At 42.3% G+C, this 19,699-nt stretch overlaps 3 protein-coding genes across 5 annotated transcripts; 1 reads left to right on the forward strand and 2 right to left on the reverse strand.

Moving 5' to 3' along the window:
• The first annotated feature begins 5,377 nt into the window (after positions 1–5,377).
• Positions 5,378–6,728, forward strand: LOC130135117 (uncharacterized). The gene has a single exon (XM_056303504.1). The coding sequence runs from the start codon at positions 5,445–5,447 to the stop codon at positions 6,495–6,497; it is 1,053 nt and encodes a 350-aa protein (XP_056159479.1). The 5' UTR covers positions 5,378–5,444; the 3' UTR covers positions 6,498–6,728.
• Positions 6,729–9,735: 3,007 nt separating this feature from the next.
• LOC115684328 (KH domain-containing protein HEN4-like) lies at positions 9,736–14,458 on the reverse strand. 2 transcript variants are annotated; one of them, XM_056303463.1, is made up of 7 exons: positions 13,690–14,458; positions 12,512–12,964; positions 12,145–12,420; positions 11,131–11,424; positions 10,943–11,025; positions 10,209–10,320; positions 9,736–10,031 (listed from the first exon to the last, which is right to left on the reverse strand). In XM_056303463.1, exons 1-7 carry the CDS (start codon positions 14,386–14,388, stop codon positions 9,894–9,896), a joined length of 2,055 nt encoding a protein of 684 aa, XP_056159438.1. In that variant the 5' UTR covers positions 14,389–14,458; the 3' UTR covers positions 9,736–9,893. The 2 variants fall into 2 exon arrangements, with proteins under 2 accessions (XP_056159438.1, XP_056159439.1); XM_056303464.1 differs by lacking the exons at positions 9,736–10,031; positions 10,209–10,320 and adding an exon at positions 10,409–10,511.
• A 2,000-nt stretch (positions 14,459–16,458) lies between these two features.
• Positions 16,459–18,636, reverse strand: LOC115666955 (protein COFACTOR ASSEMBLY OF COMPLEX C SUBUNIT B CCB3, chloroplastic). Of its 2 annotated transcripts, XM_030588600.2 has the most exons (3): positions 18,523–18,636; positions 18,377–18,420; positions 16,459–17,033 (listed from the first exon to the last, which is right to left on the reverse strand). In XM_030588600.2, the coding sequence occupies exons 1-3, from the start codon at positions 18,563–18,565 to the stop codon at positions 16,509–16,511; spliced, it is 612 nt and encodes a 203-aa protein (XP_030444460.2). In that variant the 5' UTR covers positions 18,566–18,636; the 3' UTR covers positions 16,459–16,508. The 2 variants fall into 2 exon arrangements, with proteins under 2 accessions (XP_030444460.2, XP_056159299.1); XM_056303324.1 differs by lacking the exons at positions 18,377–18,420; positions 18,523–18,636 and adding an exon at positions 17,268–18,206.
• Between the last annotated feature and the right edge of the window lie 1,063 nt (positions 18,637–19,699).

A 19,699-nucleotide genomic window follows, 5' to 3' on the forward strand; every position in this document is an offset into this window, starting at 1 on the left:
TTTTCACAGTGACAGTCAGCTAAACAAATTTCACTGCCCTAAATCATCAAGTTCAGCTCAACGGGACAATTTTCTTCATCCCAACACCGCGAAATGCAACTCTTTTCCATGTCAAACACCCACCAAACATCATCCTCTGCTTTCTGCACGAAGTAGATGCAGTTTCTCCTGCACCACCCCTCATCACTCACCAAGACATGGACACAACAATTAGCTCCCATGACAAGTGCTCGATCCCCGATGGTACTCGCTTTGCTCCACAAGTAGTTATCGACGTTGAGCCTCAGAACTTCAACATCATCCACAACCTTCGCCGTCCTCCTGGACACGAGAAAAACCACCAAAATTTCACCGTCGATCTCGAGCAAATACTCCCTGAAGCTCCTCTACAAGGCATTAGGAACCGCCCTGCTTGGACACAGGGCGATGATCTCAGCGCGTGAATCCGGACACTCTATAACCGCGAGCGTCCCCTGCAAACTCAGGGCATAGAACTTGCCATTCACACCGACGGCATTGGCGAACTCCATACGCCGCTCTGAACTGTTCCCATAATTCGGGTCCTCAACTTTGCAATCATACTTAACCCACTTGAACTCACCCAGCTGCCCCCTGTAGAGATTACAGATCACGAAAGCTGGGCGGCTTATGCCTGTCACCACCATCACAGCAGGGTCGAAACTCCTCCGACAGTCCGCGTGGGGCAAATTCAGGACCGCGCGCTTGAACGGAACTTTGCAATCCCAAGGCGGGAGAGACGAGTACCAAGACTCGACGGGATTCCAGAGATAGACCTCGGAAGGCCTCGGCTGGCCTCGGCCGATGACGACGTCGTGCGAGTACCCGACCAGGTAAGTCCAGGGGTGCCAGTAGCTCAGTCCCCTCCTGAAGAACCTCCCGTGATGCAACCACATCTGAGGGAACACGATGCTGAAATGCGTGATGTCGGTCTCGGGGTTCGTGTCCAAGAGCTGGAGCTGAAGCCGATTCGATGGGCAACATGGGGCTGGCTTTGATGTCCACGACTTGGTCGTGACACCAAACGTCATGTTGTGCATGAGGCGTGGGTGGTTGCGGACGGTGTTGAGAAGCGGCCGTGGAAGGTCGGGCCAAGAGTAGGAGCCGGTGGTCTCTTCTCTCTGGTCTTGGCTTTCCTTTTGGCCATGGTGCTGCTGCTTCTTCTTCTTTGTCTGGCGCGCCATCTAGAGAGAGAGGAAGAAACGAGAGAGAGAGAGATGCACGTGGAGAAGTTTGGGGGACCATTTTATATCCGGTCGAGTGCTTGGTCACCAAGTTTTGAGGACCTTTCGCTGCCTGACATAGAAAACGCAGAAAAATTTGAGGTCCGACCATATCCAAATGCTTCGCTTGGGAACCACGCTTTCACAAAAAAAAGAAAGATGATATAAATGGGATTAACGTTGAATTCTGGGTCTATGATGACCTATTGTTCTACACAAAACGTCGATCGCCGTCGAGATGAGCAGTTAGTCTGTGTGCCTGTTCATTCATCCGGATGGAAAACAAAGCGACACGAGGGGACGCACGAATTCTGTAACCATCTCCCGCCCCCATCCAACTCGAGCCCGTCAGACACCCAGTTGGATGAGTGCAAATTGTGTATCGTCTCCCATTGATTATAAGGGTCCGTTTATTTCACGAAAAAATGAATGATTCGAAAAATATTTTCCTAAAAATGATCGATTATATCGCTTGAAATAATCAGTCGATGAAAATTATTTTCAGTATCGAGAATAATTTATGACCAAACATTTTCATGGAGGATGAAAATATTCTTAGTTCGTATATTTTTGTAAGTGATCCAAACGATCATTTTTTGAAAAAAAATTTCTAAATTATTCATTTTCCGCGAAACAAACGGAGCCAAAAAAATGCTACAATCTTTCACGATTCAAACACCGCATCCTAAAATGGGGCTATGTATCGATTTAGGTCGAGCCGCCGGTTAACGTGGTTTAAAACTGTTGGGATCTTGTCATAGGAAAAATGGTGGCTGTAACGGAGGACTGGGCAATTGGACTCTGAATTTCAAAGCCTGAAGCTAATTTGTTTGGAGATATTACTGAATTCTGCTGTTTATTTTCCTATCAGGTTAATTCTTACTATAACACTCTAATGTAAATTTTATGAAGTCCTACTTCAAATGAATTAACATACATGATCACTAGTAAGAACGAAGGATGAGTAGCTGCTCACGTATCAATACCTCCATTATGTAGAGCCTATCCATATAGTTTCTACAAGGTTGTTTGATTGGCTTCATAGCTGCGAGAATCAATTTTGATGGTTGATGACTGCATCACTGCTCCAGTTTTGAGAATCAAAATTTGGGTCGTAACAGCGAGCTGTTACAGATTGAAAAAGAGGGACACAACATGAATTTGCTCAAACGCTTCTGCAAACGGATGGTCTTGTCTTTGCTATGCCGTGCACAAGGAAGCAAACTTTGGAATTATTTTATTGATTTGACAAACTTGGACAAATTGATATCATTGGGAAGGCTAATCTTTCACAAGCAATGTATGATATGTTGACACCTTTTCTCATGTGCAAATTGGAGGAAAAATAGCACATGGAATTGATGAACGTAGAATAAGATGGACGGATACCGTTATATATCGGGCCAAAATATTATATGGAAAGCCCAAAGCCTAAGCCCTCAGCCCAACTTCATTCATCTTCACGGATGATACATGTTGAAGCCATTGAAGCCAGCAAACAAACCGAGGAACATAGAAGAAGCCCGTCTGTGAAATAGGAAAAGGAGAAAACGAAGAAAGAGGGAAAATTTTCGCACGTAACCGTTTCGGACGTCCCCACAGGCCAAATCAACTTCGTTACGCAACACCTAGTAAGTATCAAGTAGAGGTGTGCAAAACAAACCGCCCGGACCGAACCGGACCAACCGGTTTGGTCCGGTTACTGGGAGTGTCGGTCCGGTTCCCGGTTCCTAAAAGTGGAACCAGTGTCCAGGCAGTCCGATTCCCGGTTCCAAGGGGGAACTGGACCGAACTGGACTGACTACGTATATATATTAATTTTTTTCTTCAAAAAAATTAGTAAAATATAAACTAAACCCTAAGTGAACTTCATTGACAAAAATTAGTAAAATGTGAACTAAATCCTAAGAGTCAACTATGTATATATATAATTTTTTTCTTCAAAAAAATTAGAAAAATGTAAACTAAACCCTAAGTGAACTTCATTGACATAAATTCATTGACAAAAATTAGTAAAATATGAACTAAATCCTAAGAGTTTGACCCAAAAAAAAAAAAACTAACCCCTAAGTGACCGGTTCCTGGTCCTAAGACCAACCGGTCCAGTCCCCGATTCTCAATTTTGGGAACCGGTTCTCCCGGTCCGGTTCTCGATTCCACCTTGGAACCGGACCGGATCGAGAACCGATCAACCCTAGTATCAAGCCCATCATTAGTCTAATCGGAGAAATTTTTGAAGTTAGGATATAAATTCGAAGTTATGTCAATTTTGAACTATGAGGTTCGATTAAGGAGTTGTCAAGCTATAGATTTATATAGAAATGATAGTTGAGGGCGTTGTGAAGCCATAGAATTTGACAAAAATCAATTCAAAGCACGGTTTGGTCAAAAAAAATTTATGAAGTTTCACGTGTGAGTTACGTGTAATGAACAATATGAGTAACAGACAAAGATGGACCTTCGTTAAAAACGAGTTTCTTCATTAGCGCATAAGAGTTGATTGGTCGACAAATAAGCGCAATTTAGTTGAATTGTTTGTTAGAGTAGTGTATTACTTGGATTTTGGTTCCATTCGGTGGTCGTTTAGTATTTTTTTTCCGAATTTAAAAAAAAAAAAAGTCAGGTCAGAACAGGATAAAATATGGAGCAGTCGAGATTAATTTAATTTTATGTATTAATTTAGCCATAATTCGGAAAAGTGATTTTAATGAAAGTTGAAGAGGACATCCTAAGATTTAATTGTGAGTTGGAATCACTTAATTTGGAGTTAGTTAAGGCTTTCAATTGGATTAAAACTTAGAGGTCAGAGTCAGGGGTAAAATAGAGAAGTTGACCCTTTGGTCAACTAATTGATTTCGCGGCTTCTAAGGCTAATTAGCCTCAATGCCTGTCTATTTGACTTTCCTTGTGACTAAATTGATAATTAATTGCTTTTAATTTCGATTTACGAGTTATGACCCTTTCGTTGGGTAGCTTAGGGATGGAGATTAGAGCTTAATTAGGTGTTAAGTGACCCAGCTCACCGTTTGAGGATATTGTAAATGGGGTTAGTTTTCACTTGACATTAATTAATTAATCCATAGTTGATTACAAGGTAGATGGGTAATTGAATTACATGTCATTATCCAAATCCCAAATCAAACCCGCTTTTTCTTGGTGGTTAGTGGATTGAGTGAACTTGCTTATGTGTGGATTAAGTGATAACATGAATAAATGATCTAACTGACAATGAAAACCAGTGGGCAAGAGCTCGAGGTGGTGGTCCTTGGTGGTGATTAGGCTTAGGTTCATTAGCTTAGCATTAATATTAACTACACTAGTCTAGTAAATTGACATGTGAACTAATGATAAGACTTAATCAAATAGTCTAACTAGAAAATAAAAATCGATTTAGACGTAGAATCGATCTCCTAATGAATATGTAGCTTAGTCTAGATTAGTACCATCTTTCCTAATAAAATGAGTAGAAGGTAGGCCCGCCTTAATCTAGCTTAAACTAGGAATTGGACATAGTCTCTAGCCTCAAGTTCACGAGGATCATGCCTTGGGGCTTAAGAACAAAGCCTTGTATATTCTTTACTCGACTTGGTATCAGGTCAAGCTCATGAGGGATCATGTCTTGGAGCCTAGAATAAAGCCACGTGTATTCTTTGCCCGACAAGTATTGGGTTTTCATTTATGCACATTTAGTTATGCGTTTCAATACTTGGGTGTATAATTCCCGCACTTTTATAACATTGGTTGTTCTTTTATTTTTAGAATGGTTAGAATTAACCTTAGGATCATCATAGATTCCTAAAAACCATCGCATGAACACTTTGGTCCCAAATGTCTTGTTGTCGAGTTTTCCCAAGACTTCGTTACTATTCAGTTGGACGCATTCACGTCGGGTTTACCAGGAAACTTCGAAGTGTTTGTTGCCCAAGACAAATGCAACACTTCGATTGAACATATGATCAGGAGAGTGACAGTTTTGTTCCTCTTCCCTAGCCCATTAGGCGACTTTCTCGTCAGTTTACAAGAGGACGGCCAAAACAACGTAGAAAACCTAAACTATAGAAACACTAGCCATGTCATTCCAAAATAGCTCTCAGAGGGACTGACTAATCAAGACTTCCTGTCTTGTTCTTCTTCTATTCAGTGTATAAATTTAGTCACATCTTCTTGTGAAACCGATCGAGCATCCAACCATCATAGCTCAAAATGTCTCCGAAACAATTTGTTCTTGCACTCCTGCTCTTGATTTCCCTGACATCGACGCATGCGACGATGTACAAAATCATCGACCATTCCGCTAGAGCCCCTGGAGGAAACAAATATGTCGATGAATTGAAGGGCAGCTACATATCCCGCGTTCTATTTGGCGCGACTGAAGAAGTTTTGAACACCCTCAATCAACAGGAAGGTGAGGGCAAGAAGTATGATATGGTAACTCTCCGAATCGAGAGCTTCACTCAGTCGCCACATGCAGTCTCCAGCACTAAAGACAACGTAATTCGGTTGAACGCAGATTATCTCCAACGCTATGGAGGAGATATAAAAGAAGAGTTCGCCGGAGTGGTGTACCACGAAATGACCCACGTTTGGCAATGGACCGGCAATGGCATGGCCCCTAGAGGGCTTATCAACGGCATCGCTGATTACGTGAGATTGAAAGGCGGGTACGCATCCAAAGGCTGGCCGAGGAAGGGCTCAGGATCAAGATGGGACGATGGTTATGCAGTCACGGCTTATTTTCTCGACTACTGCAATGACCTCAAGCACGGTTTCGTCGCGGAGCTTAATGCTCTCATGAAAGATTCCTACTCTGAGGCGTTCTTCGTCAAGTTGCTTGGAAAGTCTGTGCACGAGCTGTGGCGCGATTATAAACTTGCTTATGGTACCACAAGAATCTCCGGTAGCGAGGAGGGCTATCCAAAGCCATACAGGCGCACCCGCCCCTTCGACAATTCTGTCCCGTGGAAGACAGCTGAAGTGGCAAAGAGCGACGTCTACTTGAAGCCACTGGAGAATGATAATTACTTTCGCATAGAGGACAATGGAGTCGTACTTGACACTAACCCCTTTCAACAAAATGACATTGCAGAGAGCGCACAAGACTTGGGTTGGCTTGCTGAGCTCTCCGCCATGCTTGAAAAGAACAGCGCACCAATTCCTTCCATCAATTCAAGGAAACTAGACCCGAATTGGCAGAGGACAAAAGGTAGGACATCCAGATCGGAAACAGACGTGCCCATGAGCAAATGGTACGCTTAACAGCGGTTTTGTTCCACTAGGACAGGCAACTCATCTGTGATTATGCACAGCATTGCTTGGTAATAAATAAGTGCTATGTGTTTGTTCGCGAGCTTTGTATTTTCCTCCGTGTGCTTGTTGGTTTGTGAAGGCCATACGTATATTTCGTTTGGAGTTTGAACTATGTTGTTCTGCTGTTAAAATTTCTATGACACGCAATATAATTCCATGCTGTTCTCTATACGTTTTCAAGATTTTACACCCATCGACTGTGTTATATTGTTGGCGGCTCGCACCGGCAACAACAACAGTCAAATTCTACCGATGATCAGGCTATGAGACATGGAAGTCGACACGATAACTTTGTTGAAGGGACTTCAGCAAGTTCCTGAAGAGTTTCAAACACCAAATCATTCAGTCATCGCTTTTTCCTGTTCGAGTTGTTTCACATTATTCCCACTTCAAGACCTTCTATGGCCTCATAAGAAAAAAAACTAGCACAGACCCAATCCATGTGTACCTGGTGAATCCTAAAAGTCTAAATCAAGTTAAATGCACGTGAGATCCACGGGATCAACGACCAAGATTATTCATTCCGCACTGGATTCTAGCTAGAACATGTTACTTACTGACCATTTGCGACGATCATGAAAGACGGTGATAGTTAATTTTTTGCCGCGATTGCTTTCTATGGATCCGAGTTGATGAACAGATCAACCATCTAACAATACGAGTCCATCTCCCATGTTGGATCATTTACCAATAAGACACGTGACAGAAGAGAAGAGATTTTCCATGTTCTATCATCTTTTATCATCATATCTTATATGGTCAAATGGAGCCTTAACAAAGATATAATTAAGCATCGTCGTAATGGTATAGGTCAAACTTTTAGAGTACTGATTACATATCACACAAAAGTAGAAGTCGGTGCATTAAAAAACTGTAAGGTTTTCATGATCAACTTCTTGACAAGTGCATCCGTAGCACTCCTAGACAAAATTCTTGTATTTATATACAAATCGATCCCGTTATCTTGCGTAATTCAAAACTACTTAACAATGCGGGATTTGTCTACTTTTAAATGTTCTCGCCCAACGTAAACGAAGCGAGAAGAAATTGTGAGATCGTTGAGAATGTTTCCAGCCGTGGAAAAGATTGTACACTCCTTGCCAAAGAGATGAGAATACTAGTGTGATCTCCATTTTCAAACAGGCATGACCAAAGAGTGCTAGCTGCACTGGCCCCGTGCTCCTCCCTCTGATTAACACTCCCTTTTACTGGGCCATATTGCTATTGTCAGTCAACATTCTACTTATGGATGAGCAAGACGAACTAACCGAACTTAGAACTGCTCGGACCGGACCGAACCAGCCAATTCTAGGCAATTCCAAGGGGTGCCGGTCCGATCCCAGGTTCCCATTTTTGGAACCAGTGACCAGTCGAGAACCAAACCAACCGGATCAGATCGAATATATATATATAATTTTTTAAGAAAGTAGAAACCCTAATAATGTTAATCTGCCTTTCCAATTCCCTCTCGCATTTCCCTCTCGCAGCCTCGCCTCACGCCTCGCTCAACGTCAATGCCGCTTGGCTCTCACTACTTTTCCTCTTGTGGCCTCGCCTCACGCCTCGCTCGACATCAACGGCGCTCGGCTCTCACTTGACTCTTAGTCTCAGATGGACAGCCTTTTCTTGTAATCAGTAAGTTTTCCTTGCTCGACTTTCTATTGAAGTGAGGATTTGCATATAGTTTTTTCTTGGGATCGACTTGTGGAGTTGTTTTTTGAGATTTGCTCATTTGAAATCTGCAAATGTTATTAAATTTGTTTTATTACATGGAAACCCTGTGGATTATTTGGTCGGTTTGCTTGTGCTCTGTGTTGCCTTGCTGAGGGAAAAATGTTGTTAGCGAGCATGGTTGACTGAATTTGGGCATCTTGGTTGAAGAAACCCGACATGAGGCAATATCTCGACGAAAGCCAAAAAAACCACCGAGCAGCGAAGTCTCTGCAATTCCTGCTCCTTGTGTTGGCGTTCGCATACTTTCTTACGGAAGACCTGCCGAAGGAAGCACAAGTGATTTGTTTTATGGAATCAGACCGGTCCAATTCTCGGTTCCTGGGTGGGACTGGACTAGACAGGATCGAAAACCGATCACCCCTAATTCTACTTATCCCTAAATCAAGGAAATACCCTTGGCCCCAAAAACTTCAAAATCTCCAGTCCAAAAATTCTCATTCCTGCTTCAGCTTCAACCTTGACAGACACCGAGTCACGCCACCTCCAACCACCACGATGGCATAGGCCAACCACCACGATGGCATCGGCCCCAGCGCAACCCATCTCTCTCTCTCTCTCTCTCTCTCTCTCTCTCTCTCTCTCTCTCTCTCTCTCTCTCTCTCTCTCGGGCTTGGGCATGATGCCCGCATGGGTTCTCATAACACTGCCTAGAAAGACACTTTATCTGTGAATAAAAGGAATATGTATAAACTCGGGATGACTTTGGCCAGCAACTGTTAGGTACTTCATTCCTATTTCCACCGTACATGTATGTAAAAGAATCGACTCCCTGCAGAAAAGAATAATCTAAAGAGAAAAAACTCGATCCATGAATAAACTAAATATGGAGAAAATTGCAATAGACCTTTGATTTTTTTTCTAATTCCTAATTTACAATCTACAAGAAAGAAAGACAAGCAACTTTCTTCGGAAAAAGAATAACTATGAAATTTAAAACAAACATCTCTCAAAATGAATTGGCTTCTAATGTTTGTGTACGACTTACAGAGTAAAAACCGCTAAAAAATGCAGAGCGGATGCTTTCGTTAGTGAACTGTCATTAGCCTGTGAGAATAAATGCATGAAGAAGACTTTGCGCAGCTTGAGTCTCATCCGGCGTGCCGGAGATGACAACGGTCCTCTCAGTTTTCCCAGGACGAGGTTCATGCACTATAACCTTTGCACCAGAAATCTATTGAAAAGGCATCATAGGGTAAACATAAGTTGGACTGAGCTATATATAATAAATCAAAAACTGATAGCTACAGATTGAATACAGTACAGAATGACAGGAATGGTATGTTGAACTTTCATCTCTTGTATCTAGTTTTATCCGTTGGAAGTAAAACCCAGTACCCTTTTATGATACTTTCCATTTACTTTAATATTCAAGAAAGGAAGAATGGTATGTTGACATTTTGCAACTTCACGTGAAATGTAGCTTATGTATTTAGGGAAAAGAGCAAAGCATCACTGAACCAATTAAAAAATTTCCATAGTTTCCAACATGCTATACATGGATAGTCAAAAGATGTAGGAACGGAAGTTCGGCAACCTAAAAGATCTTAAATTTGATTTCTTCACCCTATTTGCATTCAAAACAAAAGTGTAGTCTATAAATTTTTAGGCCAACTAATCAAATGCCGAACAGAAACAAACAGAAGTATCAAACACCAGTTGAGATAAGATAGTCATATATCCCAGGGTTTCAGTCAACTCGAGTTCAGGGAGTAACAAGGGCACATAGAATCGGGCAAGAATATAATTGGCCTTCAAAACGTGCACAGAAACGTAAGTGCTTCTGTAGGAAGAGGGCTTAAAGAGAGGGATGGAAACATTTCAACTCACTACGAACACAAGTTGAAAAGTAGAGCAGAATTTATGTTTGCCAAATTAAGCACACCAAATGAAGCAGGCAATCTCCCAAACAAGCATGTATAAGTCTACCTGTCTCAGTCTAGTCAAATTGCTACCATTCTCCCCATACACACAGTGCATGACATTTTCAGGTACGACGATCTCGACCGAAGTGTTTGTCACAATAGCTGATTTATTCCCACTGCACAAGTTAGGTTATAAGGATTAGTAAACAGAAGAGTTGCAAGGCTAAAACCTAAGAAATGTGCTTTCTGTGGCATCCATTACAAATTCTTGATATTAGTTAGGCACGTCACCCTCTGGGTATGCACAAGAGAAGCACCGTTTACATTATCTAGCAGTTGCTGTGATCAAGTAATTCGGTCTCCACAACTGCAGACATGTTTCAAAATTCACTAATAGGAATTATTAACTTGGAAACCGAATGGCTAATAAGTTTGCAAGCTTCAAGAACAAAGGCTGAGAATCTCAGTTAACTGCAGTCCCACAAAGAGTATCAATAGTGAATTGATGGTTAAACAGTAAAATGCAGGTCTCTTGCCATGGACTGCTGTGACTTAGTCTTCAAATACTAAAATCAATGGGCCCCACTTTGATGTGATAAGGAAAATCTAGAACATGGAAATTGCTCAATTACGCCCTCAAAAAGAAAGAAAAGCCAACATGATCCATTAAACCCAAATCCTTATGAGATATATTTTTTTTATTAAATGCTCACATTTTACCCTTAAATGACACCTATCATATTCTAGACCAAAAAAGTAATGTGATATGCTCTTATAGCTAGACCACAGACTACCAACCTGCCAAGTTCTGTACCACTTCTTAGTGATGTCAAACCTCTGCCACCATCTGAGATGCTCCTTTGTGGAACTCCAGCAACTCCCTGCAAATAAAATGACCATAGAAGTGAATGTGCTCAGAAAAATATCCATTTGATCCCCACATACATGAAGCATGCACCAAAGAAATATGAGCAAAGAGAACACACCTGTGATGTCCACATCCTTGGTGGGGAAGGACGATCAAGATGATGCCTTAATCCAAGTTGATCTGTACTAGGTGTCAAAGTTGTGTATCTGCTAAGACCTGGAGAAATACCTGGTGATGTGTCCAAACCCAGAGCAACAGGATCCTTTAGTCTTCCATAAGGACTAGTCTCTGCCAAAACAGAGGAAGCCACCCTGCTTTCCAAATTGTTCGATGAGCTGGGACGAATGTTATCTCGCAGTCTACCAGTTATATTGTATAACGCATTTTGAACGTTAGAAAACTCCCCTGAAATCTGCATTATAGAGACTAGTTAGGATATAGAAGAAACCTGCGTATATCTGCAAACTACTCTCAACAAGTTGTGTTCACTCAACATGCTAAAAGTTATCAATGTGGTCCACACACACAAGAACCTTAGCATACACCAAAAGCTATCATCAAATCTCAACCATACAACTTTTAAGAGTTTCATGTAAATCCCCCAGAATATTAATAACACTGTAACAAGCAACTAATTAGCATGAATTCTTGTAAACCCAGGAGATGGCACATCTCTCAGTGGCTTGCAACAGAATTTGCACAGAGGCTCCAAAACCTACAAACTTAATAGCTCCATTATATTGCGCTTCATCTTGCATAGAACATAGGCCACATTTCTTGCACATGACCAAGATGAATCACAACATGATGACATAATTGTAATATCCATGAAAAACCTTAAGACTCAGGTCATTTTCAAGAATCCATGAAAAACCTTGAGAATCCAAATAGTTGATCCTTGATAGATGGATAAGCTTGCCTACTTGCAAAGACCCATAAGGAATCTGACAAAACGATTAATCAACTCTTTACCAGTTGAACCACTATACTTTTAGGCCTTCAACATCAAATTCAAACTGCAGCATACAACATTAACCCCACGTTGACTTAAAAGCTCAAACTGCTCATATACTCAAGTATATTTTTCCGCAAGAAAATTATGGTAAATTAAAAATAAGCTGCGGCATCACACCTGTACCACTTCATCATCCTCTGAAGCACACTTAGGGACCTGGTCACCCACCATTATCCAAATGTTAGTCCCTGTTACCCTCCGTGTTTCTGAAACTATAGAGCCTCCTTTTCCCAGCAAGCAACCAACTAGGTTCGATGGGACTACAAGACGAGCAGTAACAGGAGAACCCTTACTTGAGCCAGAATCCAGACCCTTTTCAGCGCCAGCTTCAATTGACCTCGTGAAAACAAGAACAACAGCCTTTTGTGCAGGTGAGTAGCGTGATTCGGGATTCTGCATTGTATTTCAAAGCCAACATCACCTACATCACAATCCATCAAAGGATAACTGGATGTAAATTAGTAAAAGAAACCAAATAACACACCTCAGAAGCCGTAATAGTTATTAGTCGCTCATCACACTCATCTACAGTAGGTCCAACACTTATCGAAGCACCTGATTCATTCTGAAGAGCCTTAACAATGGAGCCCCCCCTTCCAATGACACCCCCAACCCTGTCATTGGAGCAAAGAATTCTGTAGCTAACTTCTTGCTGAAGTGCTTTTGCTTCGATGGTAGGGGCCCTGTCCACTTCAACAGCCAAAGGATGAACTCCTGCACCATAACTAACTGCTCCACTTGGCATTGCGGGGAACACTGGGTTCCGCTGAGGAAGATCTACATGAAAGTCAGGCAAAGTCTGGAGGGACAAAGAATCAAGAGTTCTGCCACCAGTTGTCCGAGACTTGTCAGGTATCTTATCAGCCGGTGGACATTCTTGAAGGCGGCCAGAGACTGCAACAAGTGCCTTCCTTACTCCATGAACCTCCCCTTCGATCTGCCACATGAATGGACACTTACACAAATAGCAACACCACTATAATAATTCAAAGAGGAGAAACATCACTCTATTCCCTATGGCATCCTTTGGGTTCAACTAACTCCACTTATAAAACGGCTTTCCCATATCCTAGTGACATGAGTGAATGATAATAGCATCACAACAAGATAAGGTTGAAACTCTGAATAAAACTAGCAGACGAGCTATTTGTATTCCTTATGAAACAAATCTCTTGCAACTAGACCACCCCATCGCCCTTCCCATGAGGTGAACCATAAGTTAGCAACACCTAATTGATCATTGATGCAACATTTTAGACAGTCAATTTTATCAGTCAAGAAAACCAAATGACATTTTGTACATGTAAACTTGTGAAGCGTATATCAGAGACATCTCCATCTTATCACGCATTGAAGTTTCTCAGAAGACCCTGGACATCATTGCTCTTGCATTCTTTCGTTCGTGTAATGCCACCGCAAGAATCCTAGCTAAGCAATATCATTTAAAGTAACAATCTTCCAGAGGTCCGGAAGAAAGCCGAACGGGGCCTCGCCTCGATAGTCACACCAGATATTTCATGCTTATTCAAGTTGCAAACTTTCTTATACATATGCTAAAACCTTTCCAAAAGAGCGAATGCCGCCACGCGGCAACAATTAAGACTCTTTAATTATATCCAAACGGGCATAACTCTACCTTGAACATTGCAAGCACCCCCTTACCTCTATCATCTCTTCGCCGGCAGCAGCACACGCGGGCAGCTGCTCGGTCAAAACCCTAATCTTGCAGCCACTCTCCTTCCTTATCTTCTCCACCGTCTTCCCTCCTTTACCGATCACCGACCCGGCCTGGCTCTTCCCCGCCAAAACCCTGCAGGAAACCACCCCGACTCCCACGGCAGCCCCGTTGCTCTCCGCCGCGACCTCCAGGATCCTCTCGAAAACCCTCACCAGCGCCTCCTGCGCTCTGGACACCTCCACCTCGCCGCCCTCGACATCGCCGTCGCCGTCGCTCGCCCCGGGGCTCTCGTCACGACTCTCGCCGCCGCCGCCGTCGAGCGAGACCGAGATTCTGGCGGAAACCGCGCTCGGGGCGATCACGGTGATGACCCGGTCGGGCGACTCCTGGGGCGCGTCCTCCACCCGAATCCTCGCCCCGGTCGACTGCTGGAGGTGCTTGATGGTGGCGCCGGACTTGCCGATGACCCCGCCGATGCGGGACGCGTGGCAGAGAAGCCGGAACGCGGCGTGGCCGGGCGGCACGGAGAGGGGCTGGGGAGGGGCCCTCGACCGCTTGGAGGACGGGCCGTTCGCGGCGGCGGCGGCGGCGGCGGGGAGGCTGGGGGTGGGGTCGGGCATGGCTGCCGAGGGCAGGGGCAAGGGGCGGCGCTTCGCGGGGAGAGCGGGGAAGCTACTGCCCATGCTCTTCAGGGCCGCCACCAGAATTCATGAATTTCGATAAAGCTAAGGTTTTTAGAGAGAGAAAGAGAGGATGCGGTCGTGACCATGGAAGTTGCAGATACGAGGAGGAAGAAGAAGGGGGAAAAAGAGACGGTGGCCTGCCGGTAGCCGGTCAATAATGGCACTCCATTTGTTCCTCTCCTCGTTTTTTACTTCTTCTTTTTTTCCATCTTTTTTTTGTCCTCGTACTTTTTTTTTCCCTCTTGAGAACAAAAAATTGCTATTTTCGATAAATAAAGCCGGTTTCCCGTCGGTTAGCCCGACAAAAAAAAAAAGAACAACGAACCAAGGGGAGAGAGAGGAAGGGTGTTTCGATCGATCAACCTGAAAAACGAGGATTGTAAAGGTGTAACGCTCGGGCTGTTTGCCCCGCTTTTATGTATCGAAAAAAAAGGAGGAAAAAATTTGAGCGTCTTAGCCAATTCTAGAATCCCAATATGGCGAATGCAAACCAAGATTACTCACGAGTACTTCTAGAAAAAAATTACCCGAAAACAAGCCTAATATGCCTTGCCCTACTTTAAGTTTTGCGTTACAATTTTACACCTTACTTTAATTATTCTCGTGTCTCTATTTACGAAAATGTCACTTTCCTCCCAAAAGCTCCATACCCCCCTCCCCCGGAATCCCAAATTGTCCAAATTACTCAAAACTAACTTAAAACCAAACCGTCCGAGTATGAACAAGATGCCAAAATGAGTTCATAAGGAGATGCAATTTGATCTTTTTAATATGTAGTCTTGTTTAGAGGAATGTGAACAGTATAAATTATCCTCGTGTCTCTATTTACGAAAACTGTCATTTTTATTTTTCCAAAAGCATCCATCCCTGAATTCATGATTTGTCGCAACCGCCCAAAATGCTCAAAACTAGGTGAAAATTAAACCGTCCGAATCTAAACAGGATGCCAAAATGAGTTTATAAGGAGGAGCAATCTGGTCTTTTTACTGTGGGGTTTACTTAAATAGTATTTGCCAAAATAGAGACATGTAAGCGGTCATAAGGTCAAAAGGTCATATATATATGCTTTTGTTATTTTCTTAAACAAATTTTGCCTTTAAAGATGAAGTTACATTATTACCTGTACAAATTATGTGCAGTGTTACATAATTGTTTGGGGGCAAGTAAGGTTTTGAAGCCATATCATTCTTATTTTGTAAAACTAGAAACCACACAATAATCATAAATTTTTCCTGCAAGTTATTAAGATCCGTATTCGTTTCTTATTTAAAATGGATAAAACCGAATATTACAGTAATTGAGATAATTACAAGCACTTTGTATAATTCAATTTAGGTACTTTCATCCTTTCAACAATCTAAATATATCTTTTCTAACTGGATCATTTTTCCATTCCATAACTATTTTCATTTTTCTCCACATGCAAGTGTGTAGTCTTTTGCCAGTTTAATAGAATGAAATCTGTGTATATTGTATGATTTATGGCAGCATAATTGCACATTTCCTCCGATTCATGCCAAAGAGATATTTTTTACCAGAATTTCACCGGGAAATGAGCAAGAACCAAACCATTCCTTATGCTACAATGGGGAAAAGTGAGCAAACTTTGTCTGCAGTGCTGCAAGAGAAACCACAAATACTTTGAATCCTCTAGTTTCTTCTTGTCTTCCCGAAGAAAACTTACTTTTCAGAGTTTCTTGTTCTTGGAACTTCAGTGACAGCATGAGAAGTCAATACATACTGACCAAGCTTGAGGATTAGAGGCTCTCTGAGGTAGAGTTGGCTCCTGTCTAGTTCCTCTTTATGACATTGAGCAGGCTCAGCTGGGTCATGCCTTGTTATGTGTCACTTTGACATTTTGAGTATATTCTAACACTCAATCGTTTCAGAAGAATACTGTATGAGACACTGACCGTGAAATGAGTTTTTTCAGAGTAAAAGCTCACCAGAAAGTTGGGCAACAAAATGCTGTAATTACCATTTGGAAATGTCTGGTTTTAGTGCCGATGCATACATGACAAGAAAAGGCAGCAGGATAGCTCAGACCGGGAAAAAGAAAGACGAGAAAAGTGAACAAAGAATTCATCTATTATCATATACGTTCATAGTACAAAATTTTATCAGCCGACTTGCTGAGACAGAAGGACAAGAAGTCCTTGTGGACCCACTAGTATTTCATTCAGAAAGCTGACCAGTCCAAACCAAACAACTGGAGTCACGTCAACACCACCGAGGGGAGGGATCAGCTTCCTTGTTGGTATGAGAAGTGGTTCCGTAGGAGCATAAGCAATTACATAAGGGAACTTCCCAACAGGAAGTTTCGGGTACCATGACATTACTATTCTCACAACAAAAAGGAAAGCAAAAGCCGAGAGAAATGGACCCAGGATCCCAATCGCTAGCTTCGCTGTTGCAGGGTCCAGATCTGCGATAACTAATCCATTTAGGGTATCTGTGGCAAATTGTGGAACATCAAGCTTAAAATTTCTAACGGCGTCATGAGAATTGAATAGGTCTGCCAGAGTGGCTGAACTTGATGATACCAATTCAGCACTAGAAGGTACTGCAACCTCCCAACATGCGCTACATCTCACTGACTGGAGTTGAAAACCTGATTTTCTTCCATTGTGCCACTTGAAGCTTCTCTGCCACAAGTAGAAAGCCAATTCACTAAGATACTACAACCATCTGAGTTGCCATGGACTTCGTAGAAGCCATATCACATGTGGTCATGGCATATCAGAAAACATAAGCCTTTGCTATCTGTTTCTTGAACATTCCTAGGCTAAAAAGAAATAACTTTTCCAAGATGATGAGAGATTGGTTGGGATGAACTAATCAGTAAGTAATGGTAGTTAAATTTTGGAGGCTGCACTCACTGGCTCTATTTCCATCTATTGGATGAAGACGGACAGTGCGGAAATGCAACAGTTCGCAGCTGTGCTCTCTTCTTTAGAATGAAGTAAATTTCTTGAGGCAATAGATTTTGAGCTGGGGATCTTTGTGCTCTGCCTGCTTATGTACTGTAAATTACCTAACCAAAGCCTCATCGGACGAAGTTACAAACAGTTATCAATCGGTTGTTTCAGGCTCAAAGACTCTATATTCCAGGTTATAGAAGTATCCTTCAGAAACCAATGCCAATCTTCCAGACAAACAAGAACCAGGTGACAAAAATTGCAGAAACATGGTCAATTTCCAAATTTTAGGTAAATGAACATTGCGTGTACATCCTTACCAAAAAAAAAACATTGCGTGTGCATGAGCAGACTAGACTTGCAGATTCAGCCAAAGAACCAATAAACAACAGAAAGGTACATAGGCAGACTCACTAAGCTGACTGCAGAGTTAGGGAAAGTGATGTGGAGGGCCATCAACAAAATCGGTGGTTGGTACACAGGATGAAGTCAAATTCACTCTAAATCATCCGGCATTGACCATATGGTATTTAACCTTATCTATTAAGATGCCGCAGTATCAGTTAAGATTTATGACGCCATTTATTAATTTGACCATACAGAAGCCCGCCATTCGCATAAAGGCTACTAAACCCTCTTTTCCTCTTCATGTTCACCGTCTACCCTCGAAAACTTTTTTCTCCTCGGGCCTCACTAGAACGCCCCATGTAACATGATCCAAGAGCAGTGCATGATTGACCGTGGAAGTGTCGGATATAACTAACTTGATGAAAAGGACGCAACAGATGATAGGATTACTTTTCGAGCAACGCCAGGCACACTACGAAACTTTGCAGAATTTAAGTTCACTATTAGCGGGTGCGGCAGAACAAAGGGTTGTTTAGAATCCAAGCACGAATGGGTGGTAAACCAAATTCCGTGAACCCTCTTAGCACACCCAGCATTATTCTTTCGGAAAACAAGATCCTACCGATGCACCTCCACTGATGCAGGATCATGGGTTCGCGAAAACCATCCAAATGAAAAGGCACCCAGAAAGCATAGCCGGTACTAAGATCAAGAAGACTCACCGTCGAGGGGAGCTTCAATGGTTGGCTCGCCAGAGGACGACACCCTGCCAAAATTTGGAAACAAGAAACCACCAGAAAATTCAATCTTCAAGTGCAATAGAAGAACTAATTTTGTGTTAGCAGGACAGGCGAGCATCACGCAGTACCTCCGATTTGAAGGTGTATGCCAGGAGAGAAGCAAACCGCCATCGTCGTTGCTCTGCGAGAGAGAGAGAGAGAGAGAGAGAGACTGGTTGTGGACAATGTGGAGGGACCGTTAACGTTTTATCCTCGACGACGACAAAGGATGAGGTCGGGATGTTCATCTGACCCGAGTCGACACGTGAACCGGTTAAAGAACCGGTTTAGGTGTTCTGATTTTACAAGGAGTTTTGGCGGTTCCATTTGAACTGTTCTTACATGATTGTTTGGGGGCTATATAGTCGGGGCGATCGGTTCTATGGTGGGTCGGTTCCCATCTTGGAACTTAGAATTAAATTGGGCCGGGTCGATTTTCTATTTGTGGAATCGAGAATTGGCCTATCCGATCTTGGAAGCAAACCAAACAAGACTAACTGATTTGATCATGTTCAAGGATTGGTCTAAGAACAGGTGATTTCTTCGGTTTTTTTTTCTATTCTCTATGAGTGGGAATTTCCCAACATTAAAAGAAAATTTTATTTACTAATTAGGATTTACTTCAAAATAAAAAAAAATTATGACATATTTGGCCATCCGAGTGGTCCGGCCGGTCCGAATCTTTTTGTGGATACAGGAACCGGACCGGTCCCTTCAAGAACCACCCAGAACCGGTCTGTTCAACTCAGCCTAGTCCAGTTTCGGATTGGATTGGGATCAATGCACACCTTTACTATATCGCACGTCTTGCAACAGTACATGAAGTATTTGCATGTTTCGTGATAGCTCGGGGACTTTTATTAACTTTTCTCATGTTACATGAATGTTTAGGATAGTTCATGAACCATATCATAGGAATTAAAAGTTGAAGGATGATATTGCACGTTAATAAAAGTCAGAGACTATTATGTATTATACACGAAATCAAAATTTATATGTACAAGCCAAACCAGTATTCAATTTGCGAAACGACACTAATGATATCTAAATTCTTATGTACATACAAATTAAAAAATTACACCGTACGTTAGATTCAATAATTGATGGAAAATTTACGATAAAATAAAATCATATTTGGAAAACTAAATCATACTATTTCGTTTGATTCACGTCATATTTTTATCGATATATTCTATTTGTCGAACCTGAGCAGGTCGTTAAAAGGCTCCTAAGTCAATGAAGGGAAACACCCTATGATGGAGTGTT

This window comes from Syzygium oleosum, unplaced genomic scaffold, assembly GCF_021117445.2.
Source record: "Syzygium oleosum isolate NSW1041296 unplaced genomic scaffold, Sole_v2.1 Sole_v2.27, whole genome shotgun sequence".
Classification (NCBI taxonomy): Eukaryota; Viridiplantae; Streptophyta; class Magnoliopsida; order Myrtales; family Myrtaceae; genus Syzygium; species Syzygium oleosum.